At 50.8% G+C, this 17,986-nt stretch overlaps 1 protein-coding gene across 1 annotated transcript in view; it reads left to right on the top strand.

The window, feature by feature from the left end:
- Window positions 1-983: 983 nt before the first annotated feature.
- Window positions 984-17,986, top strand: part of WDR25 (WD repeat domain 25) — a 140,430-nt gene continuing 123,427 nt past the window's right edge. The window contains exon 1 of the mRNA XM_007455636.1: window positions 984-1,802. Within this exon, the coding sequence (XP_007455698.1) occupies window positions 996-1,802 (807 nt within the window). The 5' untranslated portion in view covers window positions 984-995. The remainder of the gene's footprint in view (window positions 1,803-17,986) is intronic.

The raw sequence follows: 17,986 nt of genomic DNA, 5'->3' as shown, positions 1-17,986 counted from the left end.
GATCTTCCCAGACCGGGGCACGAACCCGTGTCCCCTGCATCGGCAGGCGGACTCTCAACCACTGCGCCACCAGGGAAGCCCCAGGAAGAGTTTTTTAGAAAGGGGAAATTGACTGTCGTGTGAGCCTGTGTGTTTGGAGTGAAACTGGCGGATTTGGATCACACCCTTGGAATGGGGTGGAGCCATGCCTCAGGCACCTCTGCGCCCTGTGTTGCTGGTCTATCTCTCCAACTGGCTTGTAGTTGAGATGGGATATCTGGGGGAGAGCGTTCTAGGCAGAGAGAATAAAAGGAAGGACTGGAGCATAGAGGGAGGACAAAGGTGAGGGCAGTGTGCTTTTAGCACATGGTGGGTCCTGGTCATCTTTGCATTTCAGTATTTTCAGAACTAACCTCACTCGCGTTGATGAGTGTATGCTCTTCTTGTTTTATGCTCATAAACAGTGCTGCGGGCTCTCTGTACACCTATCTTTGCAAACACGTGCTAGTATTTGTGTAGGACAGAGTTCCAGAGTGGGTTGTGGCAGTAAAAGCTATGTGTGTTTAAATTTACAGTAGATCCTGCCCAAAGCGCCCTTCCGAAAAGCCTGTTTAAAACCATGAGTCTTTCTGTCCAGGCACCCTGTCTCCATTTAGTCAGGTCCTCTTTTATATCTTTCAGTACATTTTTAGTTTTCTTTGTGTAGGTCTTACTATTTGGTTGTTGTTAATTTTTTTTTTTTTTTTTTTGGCCATGCGGCATAGCATGTGGGGGGATCCCCGACCAGGGATCGAACCCGCGCGTGGAAGCACGGAGTTTTAACCACTGGACCCCCAGGGAAGTCCCAAGGCCTCATTTTTAATGTATTTATTCTTATGGGTTTTTCAGTCTTGGATTTGTTCTGTGGCACGTTTGCTTTTGGCATGTGGTAGGAAACATTCTGCCAGGCACATCTTCTGACACTTTGTTTGGCCTTAGGTAGTTTGCCCTTGACAGACAAGGAGAAACTGTCTTCAATGGCTTCGCTGGTGGCTTATGATGACTCGGACTCAGAGGCTGAGACTGAGCCTGCGAGCAGTTTTAATCCTGCCGGCCAGATGAAAGACGCTTCTGATGCCATCAGACCTCCTGGGCAGGATTTTGCCTCGGAAGCCCTGGATGCGAAGGACGGGGGCACATTGCCCACAAAGCATGGTTCTTGTGAAGACGCAGCCAGCTGTCGTCTCCCTCTGGCTCGGCTCTGGAGCAGTGACTCAGGATCTTGCCCCAACCAGAGGCTGCAGTGGCCCAGGACAGAGCCTGAGGTCACCTTCCCCACCAGCCAGCCTGCTCGTCCTTCCCTGTGGACCAGCCATGCTCCAGCTGGCCACGTGCCCCTGGCAGCTGCCCGCTTAAAGCAGGTGAAACTCTCCTGGGGAACTTCTGGCTCCCCTGAGCCATCTTTCTATGCCCGAACTGGATCTGAAACCCCAGGTAAAAACGGCAGCTCTCTTCAGAGGCAGTGGTGTAAGGACTGTGTTGTACCCTATACCCCAAAAAGACTAAGACAGTTGCAAGCATTAAGCACGGAAACAGGCAAGAGTAAAGACATGGAGCCCCAGGGTCCCTGTGCAGGGCGTGCCCCAGCCCCTCTCTGTGTGGCGCCCAAAGTGTCTGACTTTATTCAGCTGTGTTTGGACAGTCAGTATAAGGAAACCAAGATTCCCAGGAAGGTACTCTTCCATCTGAGAGGCCACCGGGGCCCAGTCAACAACATTCAGTGGTGTCCAGTCTCTTCCAAGAGCCACATGCTTCTCTCAACTTCTATGGATAAAACCTTCAAGGTAAGACTTGAGTGAAATCGCTCTTTTCAGCTGCTCTTAGGAATAAACTGCTGGGCTGTTTTGTTCTTCAAAACGGTGAGGTGGGGCCTGGTTACAGGCTGAACGTTTCTTTTTGGGCATTTCTGGAGTTCTCTTTGTTGCCTTTGGGAGAGGGTTTTCAGTGGCCCACCTGGATGGCTGTTGCGTTCTGTCCCATCGCCGACCCCCTCCCCCGAGGCGGCCTTGCCCAGGCCACCAGAGGATGCTAGCCCTGCCCCCTCCTGGGGGCGCCAGGGGCGCTCAGACACACTCACGAGCCCCTGGAGGATGAGGTCGCTGAGTGAGAGGGAGCAGAGGGGGAAGAAAGGCCCAGGCCAGGCCCCAGGACCTTGGGGACATCCACTGCGACCCTCACTGAGTGCTGAATGACAGTTAGCTCTGTGCCAGGTGCTGTGCCGGATGCAGGGGGTGTAAAGGTAGTTGAGCTGACCCTGGCTTCCAGGCCAGCACAGTGGGCTATGGGCCATGGACTAGCGGAGAGGCGCTCACAAGCCTGCGTCGGGGCCGTGAGGATGGGGCCCCAGGGGGTTCCATGGGGGCTGAGGGCACGCGGGGGAGGGCAGCAGCTCAGCTGGAGAGGGCTTGGTGAAGGCTTCCAGGAGGGAAGTTTCACTTGGTGAAGGGGGTGGGCTGGGGCGGAAGGGCGTTCTTGGCTCTAAGCATGGGCGGCTATGAGGCCCATGATGGGGTGAGGGGCCCGAGGCTGGGGAAGAGGGCAGGGTCAGAGTGGGGAGGGCTCTGGATGCCCTGCCGGGGACTTCTGGTTTACGCAGAAACTCTTTTTTGGTTGTTATTTATTTATTTTAAAAGCTCCTGAGGTAAGGCAGACTTGTAGTAAGCAGTGCCCATGTGGACAGGTAGGTAATGTGACAGGTGTGTCACACCTGCCTGGAACCTGCCCTCCAGGCCCCACGCCCGCCCCCCCCGCCCAGACTGTCCTCTGTCCCCCTCCTCACTTTCCTCGGCCCCTAGCAAAGCCCAGTACATAGTTGGTGCCAAATACACGTGAGCCAAGCAAAAGCTTCCTGGAAAGAAAGTAGCTTTGGAGTTGCAGGGACGTGGCTTCGGATGCAGCTTTGCTGTGAGCTTTGGCCAGCTGTCTAAGCCACCCGCTCTGAGTCTGGAGGCTCATCTGTGAAGGGCCTGGTTGTACCTGGGTCATGGGACTGTGTGACGAAAACGCTTCCAAAGCCCCTGGCGCAGAGGCAGGAGCCCCATAGGTGCTCAATAGATGTCGGCTTCCCTGCCTGTTTTCCTCTTGGTTCTGGATCCTGCCTGCCCAGGACACTGTATTTGCACGTTTCATTTTGAGCTTTTTTTCCCAGGAGGCATTTTTGGAAGCTAAGAAAGGAAGCCCAAGTACAGTGAAGTCTTGGAAACGACCTCTGTCGATGAGTGTCATTTTAGGTGGCACGTTTGAGTCCTAGAATGACGTGTCTCTGTTCTTGTCTGTGAGGCTGACGGAGTTCTGTGGGGACAGTGTCGTGTCCTGTCTGCAGCCTGGAGCCCCAAGGTTTATATGCACATCTTTGTTGCTTTTTCCGCGAGTTCGGGGGCCCTGTGGTCAGCTCAGGAGGCTCCTGGTGTCCCTGGTGTGCGTTGTCACGTGCTTGGACCCATCCCCCAGTCCTGGGGCTTCTCGGCCCTTCCTCCCGAGAGCCTGCACCTGTCCCTCTGGTCAGGAGCCTGTCTGGAGGGTTCCTGGTGGGCAGTGTCTGGCTGGCCCCTGGAGTTAGAATGATCTGGGCTCAAGGGCTCGCTCCATCCCCAAAGCTTCGTGATCTTGGGCAAGGCACTTGACCTCCCTGAGCCTCTTTCCTCTCGATGAGACAAGCTTGTGAGACCTACGGCCGGGGCTTCTCAGGTGGGACACACGCCCAGGTGCTGTGTCTAAAGCCCCCAGTCTGATGCCAGGCCCCTGGTGTGGTGGAGTTTTGTGGAGAGTGGCATGGTTACAGGTGGGCCACCTGAAGGGCGTGGGCAGCCCCTTCCTAGGACCCCGGGGGGTGGGGCCAGTCGGCCAGACACTGGCAGCCCAGGCTTGTGTGTGTGTGTGTGTGTGTGCGTGTGTGTGTGTGTACTATGTGGCGTGGTGTGTGTGTGCACGAACATGCAGCTATTTACATTTTTTCCTTCTTCCTTTTTTATTTTTTAATTTTATTTTTTTATACAGCAGGTTCTTATTAGTCATCCATTTTATACACATCCGTGTATATGTCAATCCCACTCTCCCAATTCATCACACCACCACCACCTCGCCGCTTTCCCCGCTTGGTGTCCATACGTTTGTTCTCTGCATCTGTGTCTGCATTTCTGCCCTGCAGGCCGGTTCACCTGTACCATTTTTCTAGCCTCCACATATATGCGTTATTATACGACATTTGTTGAGGAGGCGGCAAGCTTGCCGGGGGCCTCATAGGACAGGCTGGGTCGCTGTGGGCAGAGCTGGGTGGAGGGATGTGTCCGCTGCCCACCCGCCCTCGGGGCTGTGTCTCCTGGTGGGGAAGGGCAGGCCTGGAGCCCTGTGGGGACCGGTCTGCACCCGGCCTCAGTGAGGTGCTCTGCGGGCCCTGCTCCGGTCACTTTTGCCCGGGAAGTTTAGATTTCCTGAGCAGGGGCATCCCATGATAGTTTTGGAACAGAGAGCGTCTGAGTGACGCCGCTGACTCGGGGCGTGGTGTTTGTTAGGCCGTGTAGCGGGTGTTCACGTGGAGATGAGCCTGCTGGCTGTGTGCTGGGGAGGCGGGGAGGCCCCGCGGAGGGGACCTGGGAGCAGCCAACCCGCTGTGACAGCTCATGACCAGAAGAGGGCGCAGTTTGTCCACCTTGGGACGGCTGCTCAGGCAGAGGGACTATCTGTTACAGGAAAGCAAGCCCTGCTTGGGGCAATTCCCTGAGGCCTCCCCTGGCCGTGGGGCTGCCCTGGTCGGGGCCTGGCACGGCTGCGTCGCCCATCTGTCCCGAGGATGGTGGTGTGTGCTGCAGACAGTGACGTGGGCACTGGCTCCTTGCTTGGCCTGGCACCCTCCAGGGAGCCCTGCCCCCTGGCGCTGTCCGTCTCTCATGGTGGGGCTGCAGAGTGGCGTTGGGGGTGGCCCCAGGGGCAGAGTGTGCCTGCCGTCATGGCTGCTGCGTTCCGCATCTCCTGACCATCTTCTTACTGTGGGTGTCTCGAAAATCAGGGCGTTTACAAGCCATAGATGCAAATAGTCTGGCCAGGGTCCTGTCTGCTTTATGATGTTTGACAGTTTTCAGTGACAGAATTATTTGGCAAATCGATGTTAAGCAACTTTTCAGTGTGAAGACCTTGGGGCAGGGCTGGAGGAGCCAGGATGGGAAGATGGATGGAGAGCAGCTGGGGGCGGGGGGCTGGAAGCCGGGGAGGGAAGTCCCGGCTGGGGCCTTGGAAGTGCTGGGCCCTCAGGGTTGTGTGTGTACTGGTGGGCAGCTGGCAGCCCTGGGCAGGATGGTGTGCTTTTCCCTCCCTGGTGTCGGAAGGTGGGCTGCGTGGGTGTCCTTGTGGTCTGGTAGGAGCTGGAGGGGTGCTTGGGAGGCATTGTGTGGATGCTTCATCTGGGGTGGGGACAGGATCATGGGCGCAGGCAGGAGTCCTGGCTTGCTGCAGCCCAGTCCTGGGTGGAGAGCAGATTCTGGGTGAGTAGGGAATGAGCTAGAAGAGGTGGGTGCGACAGGGCATGCCCCCCCTCCCCCCCGCCACTCTGTGCTCCCTTTGGAGGGTACCTTCCCCTTGTCTTTCAGTTAAAGTCTACCAGAGTGCCTTCTTACCCTCCCCCTTTGTCAGGAAGGAGGGGAGAGCTTGGAGGCTGGGGTCACAGGACTTCAATTTGAATCCTCCCTCTGCTGCTGACTGGCTGTGTGATATCAGGCAAGTTACTTCACTTCTCTGAGCCTCAACCTGTGTTATGTAAAGTAGAGGTAGTTATGCATAGCTTGCTGGGTTTTCATGAAAAATAAATGATATTAGTTATGAATTACCTGGTGTGGCTCCTGGCACATAGGAGGCTCTTACTGCGTGCTCCCTCTCTTGCTCTCCCCGGGAATTTTCACCCTTCCTTAACCACGGGGTGGTATCTTTCTACCTGCATTGCCATGGAACCGTGTCTGCTTGTAGATTTTAAACTTCTTGAGCATGGGAACTGTACCAAATCCACTTTTATATTCCCCAGAGCACCTGGCACAAAGTTTTGTACATGTTAAGTGATCAATAAAGATTAAAAAATTATTTTGGATTTTACTTCCAGCCTTTGGGAAAGGATTGTCTTTGAAGTGCTCTTTGCCACTAGGGGGCACAGTAAGACAGTATAAGCTGCTCACCCAAGCTTCTAGAACATGGAAGAATCCTTGATTCAAGGTAACATTTACTGAAATACGATTTCTTTTCTGATCAGGAGAAAAACAGCACAATCCATCTGATTAATCTAAAGAACGTGGAGTGCCAGTTCCTTCATTTCCTTAAAATGCAGCTTTGGAATTAATAAATTTCAATTGGGCACATTACAGCAGAAAGATACTTATTTTAATGTGTTCTAAATGTTCTGTGAGCGGTAAATTATGGTTATATTAGTTTTGAAAAATTTACAGCTGGAGAAATTAAGTAAAACAAAACAATGACTCATAATTCCTCATCGATGCTCTGTTTTCTTTCCTGCCCGTCCCTCCCTGGCCCTGTCGGTACTGTGTATCTGTTCCTGTAGTTGTAATCCCAGCACGAATACCCTCCTGTACACTCTTTTCATTTCCCCCGTCTTCACTTGGCTCAACATGCTTGAATACCCGTTCCACGTAAAGGTAGAATTCAGACTTTGAGGCCCTTTTTGAAGGAAAAAGCACAAACGGAATGTATCCTGCTTTGGCCAAACACGGGCAGCCCTGATTGTCAGCCCCGTGTGCAGAGCCCTCTGCCAGGCATCGAGAAGACTCCCAGAGGCATACGGCATGTTTCTTGCTGCCAGGGACCGACTTTGAAAGTGCAGAAAACTCGAAGAATGAAGGAAAAAACAGAAATCACTGACAATCCTCACCCCGAGCCAGCAGCTCATTAACACAGGGAGCTCCCCTGGTCAGGACCAGCGCATCCCTCTATGTTTACAGAATCGGTCTAGCGCTGCAGAGCGTGTGTGGTTTTGACTGTGCGCTTCCCCACCCGCATCTCTTTTACTGTTTGTAAGGGGCATTTTTCTACCTCATTCAAAACTTTCCCCAAACATATTCTCACTCTCTCAGATTCCAAACTGTGCTTGGTCATTTCCATGTTATGTCCTATTGTTTCCTGCTTTTGCTTTTCAAATAGTCAGTACGGCAGTGAACATGGCTATACATAAATGTCTTTTTGCTGCTTTAATGCAGTTAAGGAGGGCTTTGATTTGAACCCATGCTTTAGCTAAAGCCTTTGTGTGTGGTGAGTAGAACCTGATTAGATTGGCCAACCTCCATCAGTGCCATTGTTATTTGAGACTCCTGGGTTGCCATTTCATATCTGCTGCTTGGTAGCTTTGTGACTTTGGGAAAATCACCTAGCCTCTCTGATCCCACATTTTTCTTACTGGTAAATGGGGATAATGGCTACCTGTTAGGGTTGTTGCTGTGGAAAAGAAAAGAGAAGATGCAGCCTAGTGCCTAGCAGTGGTAGGGGCTGAAGAAACAGGTTCCTGACTCCCCTGCATCTGGATCTATTAGTTAAAAACAACTGGATGAAAGACAAGTCACCCAGAATCCTCCGACTTCATGTAACTCTTGTTCTTGCGAATCTTTTCATAATCTGTCTATAGCTATATATTTATCAAGAGTTTCAATGTTACTGTTCCTGAGATGGCTACTTTTAAAATTTAGAAAGTTTTTGAGATTGTCTGTACCAAGCCATTTACCTGCTCCGTTTTCATGCACTGTGCGCTTGGAAGTTTATATTGGAGGGCTGGGTCCATGTCTCCAAACTGATCGTGTTCAAGTGTGATGGAAGAGAATGGACCCAGCAACATTTGCCAGTTTGCAGAGTGTTTTTGTGTCTGGGCCTCTGGCAGTGCTGGGGGCAGCGATTTCACACCTGAAGAGACCCAGGAGAGTGAGTGCCCGGTAGGGCAGGTGTGCCACCAGGTGGGCCTTGGGTCCCCTTCTTATGTACGTTGTCCTGGAGGCTGTGACCTCTGCCTGTGATACAGATGAGAGGATGGGGAGAGCCAACCATCCTGGAGCACCCACCACCTGCTAGGCACACCCCTAAAACACCCCATCTCGTCTTAACAGGTGTACAAGGCAAGCGCTGTTATTATTCCCATTTTACAGTTGAGGAAGTCGAGGCACAGAGGGTTAAGGGATTTGTCCACGGTGACACAGCTGGTAAACGGTAGAGGCAACTGGCTGTCAGGCTCCAGAGCCTGAGCAGCAAAAGCTAGAAGACCCATTCTGCTCCTCTGCCTCTGAGAATAAAGAATGGAAAAGCGTATCCCCTCGCCTGGGCGGTGCCCAAGCACTGCCCAGCTTCAAAGCCTTGTGGTTCTTGTAAGGGGCATCAGGAGACGAGGTGATTTCCGTGGTGGTTTGGATTTGCATTTTTATGTATTACAGGATCCCGTTGATTTATCATTGTTAGCGTATCAGATTATGTTAGGGTATCTTAGATGTGCTTTGTAGAAAGTAATATATCTCAGATTCAAAGACAAGGAATTTATGGATTCAAGTGCCAGCGTGAGGGTTTATTTCAGTTTTGAAAGAATTATTCTTGACGGATTTTACAAAATGAGATTGAGAAATGATGTGGTGTGTACAGTGAGGAGTCGTGGAGCATTATGCAGATGATTGGCAATTTATTCCAAGCACGAGGCAAATCTATTGGAAATGAGAGCCGCACAGCTGGGGAGGAGGGTTGGGTTGTGGTGGTGGGCGTTTGGTATTTGGGGAGTGAATGACTAACAGTGCATCGAGGGTAATTAGGTGAAGGTGAGGAGAGAATGGGTGGTGTGTGTGCGCGCGCACGCGTGCGCGCACATGTGTATGTGTGTGTGTGCGCATGTGTGTGCATGCAGAGATCATCTGGTTCCATCTGCATTTGACAGAAGCCCAGAGAGGGGAAGACACTTGCCCGAGGGCACGCAGGGAGGTCAGGTGTAGGAAGTGTTCGGCTGCTTCCCTCTCTGTACCCTATGTTTGCTCCTCTCTGTTCCCATCCTTTAAGGGTTTTCCTTCCAGGGAAAGTTCACGACCATCTGAATTGTAACAGACCGGGGAGTGAGGGCTTTAGGCTGGTTGACAGCAGGGCTGCCGAGCCTCCGGGAGGAGCTGTGAGATCCTGGGTTGGAACCTTCTCCTCGTGGGAAGTGAAGTTTTGACACTCCTCTCCCCCATATGAAAGCTGTGACGTTTCTGAGGCCAACAAATGAGATATTTCCCACTTCTCCCTTGCTTGCCAGAAGGGCCTTGTAAGCTTGTGACTTACAGGAAAAACCCTGGGTTGAAAGAGGGATAAGAGAGGAAAGTGTGGCAGAACCCAAGCTGTGTTTTCTTTCTGTCTTTTGAAAACTTCATTCGGTTTAACTTAAACAGTTCAGTGTCCCCAGTGGCAGATGCTGATGGGGAGAAAACAGTGCCGTGTGAAGGTGCAGACTCTGTTCTCCGGGAACCGGCCTCATCCAGTCTCATCCTGTGTCATTAAGGGAAGAATAGAGCAATTTGGGAAAATGCTTTTAATGTAATTGAAAAATGCAGATTGCAAAATTGGCACACTTAGGAGTTGAGACAGTCTAGTAAATTATTTCTTGCTGCTTTTGAAACTTGGACACAGAAGACTCTTAAAGGCCCCTATCTAGTGCCCAGTGATGGCTTTGTCCGTCTCCTTTTTTTTAAAAAAAAGGCAGAACATTAAAGATGTAACCATAGACCCTCCACTCAAACATATGGATTATGAACATTTGGCAGGGAGTGTTTCCTTCCAGTCTTTTTTCCCATGTGCATCAGCTGATTTTAATCATATCCTAGGTACTTTATTTGTGTAACCAGCATTAAAAAATGTCATGGTGGTCATTTCCTCTCCCAACTGCTAGTATTTTTATCCCTTAAAAGAAGGAGTGGGTAAGTCTCTCCAACTTCTTAGCCTTTTCTCCCGGCTTCTGCTGTTTGTAGTCTGGCGTCTCCCAGATGGACACGGCTCTAGCAAAGACCCCACGAACTGGGGGAGTGGAGCGGGATGCAGGGGCCAGAGCACTTGAGTGAGGCCGTGGTGTCAGCTCAGCATCCCTGGAAGCCTGCCTTCACATAGCTTCCCTTTGGCAAGCTTCCTGAAGTTTCTTTACTCGACAAGAAAAAAGAGAGCATGCTTCAGCCCCCCTCACAAGATACTGTGACCCAGCATGAAACGGAGGAGGGGCAGGAGGGCTTTGGAAACCTAGCACCGGGGAGGGTGTAGCTCTGCTTTGCCGGGGTCTTGGAGCTGGCCCAGGGCTGTCTTTCCTCAGCCCCTCGCGGGGAAGGGGGGCCACGGGGAGATGGGCGACACCCCCCGTCTATTGCCGGTCAAGGGCGTTGACTCTGGGACTCTGATTAGTTAGACGATCTGAGCGTCCCTGGATTGAGCTTCTAATTTTTCTTATCTAGTTTTCTATTGCTTTGCCTTTCTGTTTTATTTTTCTGGGGAATTTCCTCCTTTATCTTTCAGTCCTTTTTTTCCCTGGGAGTTTGTTATCTCTGATGTCCTATGCTTAAACCTTTCCACTGAAGTATAACATATATTCAGAGAAATATTCGGTTCTATCATATTTTTACATTCCGAGAGCTGTTTATTTTCTGAATGTTCCTTTTAAAAGATATTTATAGTGTATTATTTTTTATTGCATATTTACAAGGTCTTTTCTTAGCTCTCTGAGTTCTTTGAAAGTTTTCCCATGTTTTCTGAAATGTTTCTGTCTCTTTTCAGCTCCTTTTGTCTTTTTTTTTTTTTTTTTGCGGTACGCGGGCCTCACTGCTGTGGCCTCTCCTGTTGCGGAGCACAGGCTCCGGACGCGCAGGCTCAGTGGCCACGGCTCACGGGCCCAGCCGCTCCGCGGCACGTGGGATCCTCCCGGACCGGGACACGAACCCGCGTTCCCTGCACCGGCAGGCGGACTCCCAACCACTGCGCCACCAGGGAAGCCCTGTCTTTTTGTTTTGGTGTCTGTGTTTCACGTTAGAGATTTTCTGCTGCTCATTCTGATTCAGGAGGGAGACCCAAAAAAGCTGATGTGACCATAGGCTCTGTGTGTGCGTGTGTGCGTGTGTGTGTGTGTGTATGTGTGTGTGTGTGTGTGTGTGGCTTGTCCACAGTGACGTTGTTACAGAGTGATGAGGTAAGCTGGACCCCCAAATGTGAACATCTCTGATTATTTTCTCTCAGCCTAGTCAGTTTCCCAGAGAGGAACCTTCCACTCCCTGGGGTGCGCTCAGCCCTGCTACCTGCATTCTGGCACCTGAGTGGGAAAGAGGACTGGGGTCTTTGTTTAGCGTGCGAACTTCACTCTCCGTGCTGTCTTCCAGCTGGATTTTTCACTCGCGTGTGGTGCATATCTTTCCCTCTCAGTGCCCAGATCTACATCATTCTTTCTTTTTTTCCTTTTAATTGGCGTATAGTTGCTTTACAATATCGTGTTCGTTTCTGCTGTACAAGGAAGTGAATCAGCTATAGGTATACATATATCCCCTCCCTCTTGGACCTCCCTCCCCCCCACAATCCCACCCATCTAGGTCCCTGCAGAGCACCAAGCTGAGCTCCCTGCGCTGTACAGCAGGTTCCCACTAGCTACCTGTTTTACACATGGTAGTGTATATATGTCATTCCCAATCTCCCAGCTCTGTTTATGGCACACAGCATCATTTACGAATGTGATCATGTGTCCTCATCCGCGACAGCGCTAGAATTGTTACTTTTTTCAACGTTTGCTAGTGGTATCTTGTTTGAGAGCCAAATGAGTTCATTTATGTGCAGCCCTTTTAGAACTGAGCCTGGCATCTCGTTAAGCCTGAAGGCCTGTTTGTGGCGGTGCTTCTTGCCCGTTAATCTCCTGTAGTCTTGGTGTTTCTCTTACCAGAGCAATTTACACACTAATGCTATTGACCTGTCACAATAATCGCCCCTCCCCACCCCCTGCCATGTGGTGTTTGACTTTGAGTTTGGTATTTCATTATTTTATTTTACTTTTTGCAGAGAAAACCTAACATTTTTTGTGGTCAAGTCTGTGGACCTTCCCCTTTGTAATTGTCCTCTGGCTTTAGAGCATGTCCTCTCCCATCCGGGTGCTGACAAATAGTCACCTATATTTGACCTTCATCTAGAAGTGATTAGCTGGAGCCAGTTTCAATTCTCGTCATCTCTCCCCGGCTTTCTGTGTGTCTGGACAGGCCGTGCGTGCTGTGATGGATGTGCTCCGGATGGCAGCGATCGATGGGTATACCAGGAGCAGCCACGCTTGGTGACGCTCCCCACACGGATGCTGTGGCTACTAATGATTTAAAATGCCCTTCTTCCCATCGGCTGCTTCCATAGGGCGCGGATACACCGCGGCTACCCGAGCCATTCCTCCAAAAAGAAATGTTGTTTTTGACCATAAAAGAAATACACATACACTATGGAAAAAACAGGAAGGCATAAAGAAAGAAATTGCCCAGCGTCTTTCCACCCGAGGCAATGACTGCAGACTTTTTAGTATATTTCCATCCACTCTTCAAGAAAATTCCACGTTGTTGAGTTCCAGCTATACATATAATTTTAAATCGCCCCCTCCCCATTACAGCAGCAGTTTTTAATGCTGTAATTTATTGCAGTGGTTTTCAGTGTGTCTGCAAACCCCTAGGGGTCCTCGAGACCCTCTCATGGGGTCTGTGGGGTGAAAATTATTTTCATAATAACACCTAGAAGTTCCTTGCCTTTTCACTCTCATTCTCTCATGCGTGTACGTGGAGTCTTCCAGAGGCTATGGGATGTGTGCTGTTGCCATTGATTACATGCAGAAGCAGCTATGGGAACGCAGCTGTCTTGTATTAAGCCAGCCATTAAAGAGACGGCAAAAATGTGAACGGTGCTTTCTCACTCTTTTTTTTTGGCCTTGGAAAACAGTTATTTTTCATAAGAGATACGTTATTTATGTTAACGTGTAATGAGTTTATTATTGTTACTTTTATATAAATTAGTAAATATTTTAAAATGTCCTCGGTTTTAATTTTTAATATGCTAAATGTGGAGGGATTAAAACTCACATAAACAGCAGCTCTTTGGAGTCCTCCCTCACTTTAGAGAGTGTCAAAGGGACCAAAGGGTTTGAGAACTGCGGTTTTTTCCTCATCTGTAATTCCATTTTGGGGCATGTTTGTATCGTTCACAACGGTGTCACATCCCCGCTCCGGTGCGTGTGTGCAGGTCAGCCCCAGCTCTGCCACTGCCGCCTCCTGTTTGGTTGGATTTCCGAACTGTGTGACCGAAACACGATCCTGCAGGGTCCAGGCCTCCCTCGGTCCCCCTACCTCTCCTTCCTGCCCTCCATTTTGCCCTTTACGAAGATGATTTAACAGCATTACAAAATGATGGGGGAAGATCTCCCAATTCCAACGTACACTAAAATTATGATTATCCTTTTAACACCCTCCCATCAATTTCTGGCCCATATGGGCTTGTGTTTCTCACAGGGTGCGCGCACAATTTTGCAGCCTGCTTTTCCCACTTAACATTCTCTCCCAGCCTCTCCTGCCGCAGCGCTACCGGCTGTCTCTGCGTCGTTGGAGGGCCGTCAATTTCCACTGGTTCCATGATACTCTATCGAGTTGATTAACTGTAATTTACTTAGCTGTCCTTGGACACTTAGGTGGTTGCTAATTTTTGCTATTATAGATAATGCTGAAGTGGTTATCTTCATGCATGAAACCTTTTCTGTTGGATTATTTCTTTCAGATTGATTCCCAGAAGTGGAACTGCTGGGTCAAAGGGTTATACATTTTCATGGGTCCAGATACATCTCCTGTCAGATTGCTTTCCAAAAGGATTATACCAATTTGCACTGCCACCACAAAGCCTGCGTAATAACCAACTATTTTGCTTAACTATCATGCCTAGACTTTTCCCTTGGAGCCCCGAGGGGGCAAAGGCTTTTATCTAAGTGAATGTGACCTATAATTAGTTAGACTAACACCAAAATTGCTTTTAGAACATTTTTAACCTGCTGAGTTTAGGATTCTAATTCAGATACGCGCTAGCGTTAAAAGTTTCACAAGTAGCAATTCCTCTCTCCCTGCTCACAGTGTGTTTACACAAGCCCTGGCGACTGCAGGGAAAACTCAATAGCCTTTATAAACAGAAGCGGTCTCTCTCTGAACTATAGCTGAAGTGTTATTTTGAAAGGTACAAAAACACAAATTAAAACTCAATTTCACTGTAACTTTTGGTTAGAGAAGTTGTTTGTTCTTATCCTGGTTTCTTTTCATGTTCTTTTGCTCTCACCCAAGTGTGTTCTGAAATGTCCTGGCTCCTCGGGGTCTTGTCATGATGCTCTTAGCCAGGTCGGTGCGGGGGAAGAGTGGGGAGCACGTGGCTGTCCCCAGGTGCTGGCAGGGCCTTGGTGGGGAAGAGGAACGAGATGCACTCTGATTTGCTCCTAGGGCAGGAGCAGGACTAAAGGTGGAAATTGCAGGGGACAGAGTCAGCACAGGGGAGGGAGAACCTTCCAGCACTCAAGAACTGGTCACCATGGCGAGCGGATTCCTCTCAAAAGGGCTGAGGATGGAAGGGTTCAGGGCAGGCTGGAGCCCATGTGGCCAGTGGGCAGGGAGGTGGGTGCGGGTGTGTCGAGACTCTAAGGCCCCTTCTGGAACAGTGGCTCTGCTGCCCACGGCCAGCCCCAAGCTTGGTCTTGACACGCGGCAGCCCTGGCCTGCACGTGTTCAGAATGAGGTAGCGAGTCCTCCCCTGATTTGTCTGGGCTTCCGTGTTCTCATCTGTGAAATAATTACCTCACAGGGCTGTAAGGATCAGATGAGGTTAGATGTGTGAAACCACTTTGTAAACTCTAAACCCTTACAAATGGAAGGTATTATCAAGAAACTTCAAGCCAGGGTTTATTCTGTAATTGCCTACTAAGCCGCGTTCCTAAGCACAGGAGGCTGGCGGTCCAGTTTGCCTCCAGTTGCCTCGATTTGTTGAACGAATAATCTGCCGGGCGCCCACTGATGCCAGCAGCCTCTCCAGGCACCTGGGCTGCTTGGGATGCGCCTGCCTATTTTCTGGCTCAGCAGCATGACGTCGGCTGCTGGTCATTGGGGTGTAGACTTGGGACGTGCGAGCCAGGCCTTCTGGACTCACTGTTGTATGGCCAGTGAGTTGCTCGGGCCTTGTTTTAGGCTCTGTCTCTGGTGTGAGCGGCGAGGGCCCCAGAGGGGCACCAGGTGCCAGAGTGCATGAGTTGCCCCTCCGAGTCTGTATCAGGAGACCTGCTTCCCCTAGCATTTCCTTTGATTGAGCATCTGTTGGTCCAGCCATTGATTAAATGCTGGCTCTGGACAGGCTCGGAGGGGATCAGACACCCTTGCTGGCAAGAAAGCTAATGGGGGACAGGCATCAAAACAGACTGACAGTGTGACAGGCCCTCCAGGGGCCCCCTGTGTTGGGGACAGGAAGACAAGGGCAGTGGGGTGGCTGTCTTGGGGACAGGGGCAGAGGACCAGCCAGACTTCAGGGAAGGGGAAGGTTGAGCCAGGTCTTAGAGGACGAGGTGGTGGGCAGCTGGCTGGGTGACAGGGATGGCCCTGCGCTGTGCTGACTGCCGTGCTGTAGGGGGGCCAGGGAGGGCGGGCCTAGGCAGTGCTGGGGCCCACCGAGGGGAGCCAGGCGGGGGTTCTTGTGGGCTCTAGGCCTGGACAGTCGGTGGCACGAGGCCAGCTGCTGCTTCCTGTGTTGGGTCAGCTTCCATTACTGGGCTTTTGCATCTCATTTACCCCCAGCTGTGGCACAGGGCAGTCTGCAGAGCTGGAGTCTCACTGTGTTGGGTGAGGGTGTGTTCTAACTGTGTAGCTTTGAGTAAGCTACATAACTCTTGGGACCTCAGCTTCTCCATCAGTAAAGCAGGGGTAATCATAGCATCCATCTCAGTCATCTGACGATTAAGCAAGAACACTCGTGGAAAACTCTTTGGCGAGCATACAGCAGGCACTCCATAATGTAAGCTGGCACCATCATTAGCAGCATCTGTATGTCCATTTTACAGATGAGAAAACTGAGGAGCAGAGAGGGGCAAGCACAGAGCTGGTATTTGATCTCCCCTCTCTCTGCTCTTGCCTTCTGGGGTTGTTCCCTGTGCCCTTCCTGCTTGGGAACTCCAGAAGGGAGTCATGTGTGTGTTGGCAGGCCCCTTAATCTTCGTGAGTCTTAACTAGTTCATCTGTGAAATGAGAAGAACTCTAATAACAATTCCATGATGGCAGGGAGTTTATTTGCTTCCTTTGTGGTATCTCGCCTTCTGGGAGGTGAGATGAGCACATAGTAGGTGCTGAAAAAACATTTGGGAATGAATGAATAACACCTACTCGGTCTGCCGCACTTTTGTGGGCCTCCTTGGACCTCAGAGGCATGGAGGCTCTTGGGGTTGGTCTTGTCCACACGCCTTGACGCCGTCCCCCACCTCCAATCCGTGCAGGAAGCATCCCTGCAGAGGTGGCTGGGCTTTGGAAAGGGCTTCGAAGATCATAGCTGGACACTAAATCAAAGCAATGATTGTTCCCCATCTGTTGAAATGTTTGCCTGTACACTCTCAGGTAATGGGCTTGGGCCGATGCTTGCAGCTTGTGTGTTTGTTTATTTATTATTTATTTATAAATCATAAATCGAGAAAAGATTTGAGGAGGCTTACTATAAAAGACACGAATACAGTAAAGCTGTTAAAACAAAACACAGCATGAAAAGCCACCCTGAATGGAGAAGGAGGCACCTAAATCAAGTTCAGGGCTGAGCACCGCCATAGGGCTGGCATGGCTCTGCGTGTCCTCACGTCCCCAGGGCAGGGGTGCAGGGATGCCCAGTCTTGCTGCCTGAGCGTAGCCACAGCAAGTGGTCCCGAGCGGGGACATGGGTTGGCAGGATGGTGGGGCTTGGGGACAGGCATTTTATTCCAGGGCCTTGGCTGCCCTGCGATGAGATCTGAGGGTCAGAGCGGAGACTTGGGGCAGTTGTGCAGAGACAGCCTGAGGAGTTCGTGTGCTCTCCCCGGGGCCCTGGCCCGAGTGGCCTGGGATGCCCCTCACTTTTCTGCACCTCAGTTTCTCTCCTGTCAAATGGTGCTAAGAATACGCACCCGGCTCGGCGGACTGTTGTGAGGATTAAACGTGGCCCGAGACCTGGCACTTGGCAAGCGCAGTTGTTGCGAATCTGACCTGTGTGGGCTGATTCCCTTGATGAATGTGGTCCTGGGCAGGTCCTCACCCAGGCCCCCGGGTTCAGAGGGGGCCCCGCTGGAGGGGGTGGCAGGACAGGGTGCCCCCGCGTGTCCTCGGCTCGTCCGTACTGACGCCGTGCACACTGAGCCTGGCCTGTTCATTACTGCTTATAAACACTTAAGGAGTTCGAAGCAAAGAGAACATACTTTTTAATTATTTCCCTGCTTGTCTCCAGCAATGCTGTTGTCAAGGAAACCAAAACCTTTGAAAAGCTTTTCAGCTCTCTGGTCAGAAGTGGATACTTGTGCGGGACTCGTGTTATCTGTGGAAATGGACCCGTCATTCTGTAACAAAAATCTGTTTCTCTTAAAAGGGCTTGCTTCCTTCACTTCTGACAAATAGGACCTTTTTGACCCTTTAACAGAAGATGGAAGGTTGTATACTGGTATATTCTTGACTCCTAGGCTTTCATTCATTGAGTATCTGTCCCAAGACTTGGGTGCTGGGGATGGGAGTGGGATGCAGAGATGAATACTGCGTCTCACCCTTCCTTGAAAGACTCCTGGCCTCTTTGGGAGAAAGAAACAGGTGGACGTATATTTCTAGTGCACCATAGCTGCTCTGGTGGGTGGAAGATAAGATGCCATGGGGCACAAAGGATAGCCCTGGGGGTGCAGTTTCGGCCAGAGACAGGGGGTCTCTTAGAGGATGGGTAGATGTTATTCAGCAGGGAAGAGATGGAAGAGAGTTCG

Source organism: Lipotes vexillifer, unplaced genomic scaffold (assembly GCF_000442215.2).
Source record: "Lipotes vexillifer unplaced genomic scaffold, Lipotes_vexillifer_v1.1 scaffold584, whole genome shotgun sequence".
NCBI lineage: Eukaryota > Metazoa > Chordata > Mammalia > Artiodactyla > Lipotidae > Lipotes > Lipotes vexillifer.
Note: the sequence above shows the minus strand (reverse complement) of the source record. Positions and strands in the feature narration are given on the sequence as shown.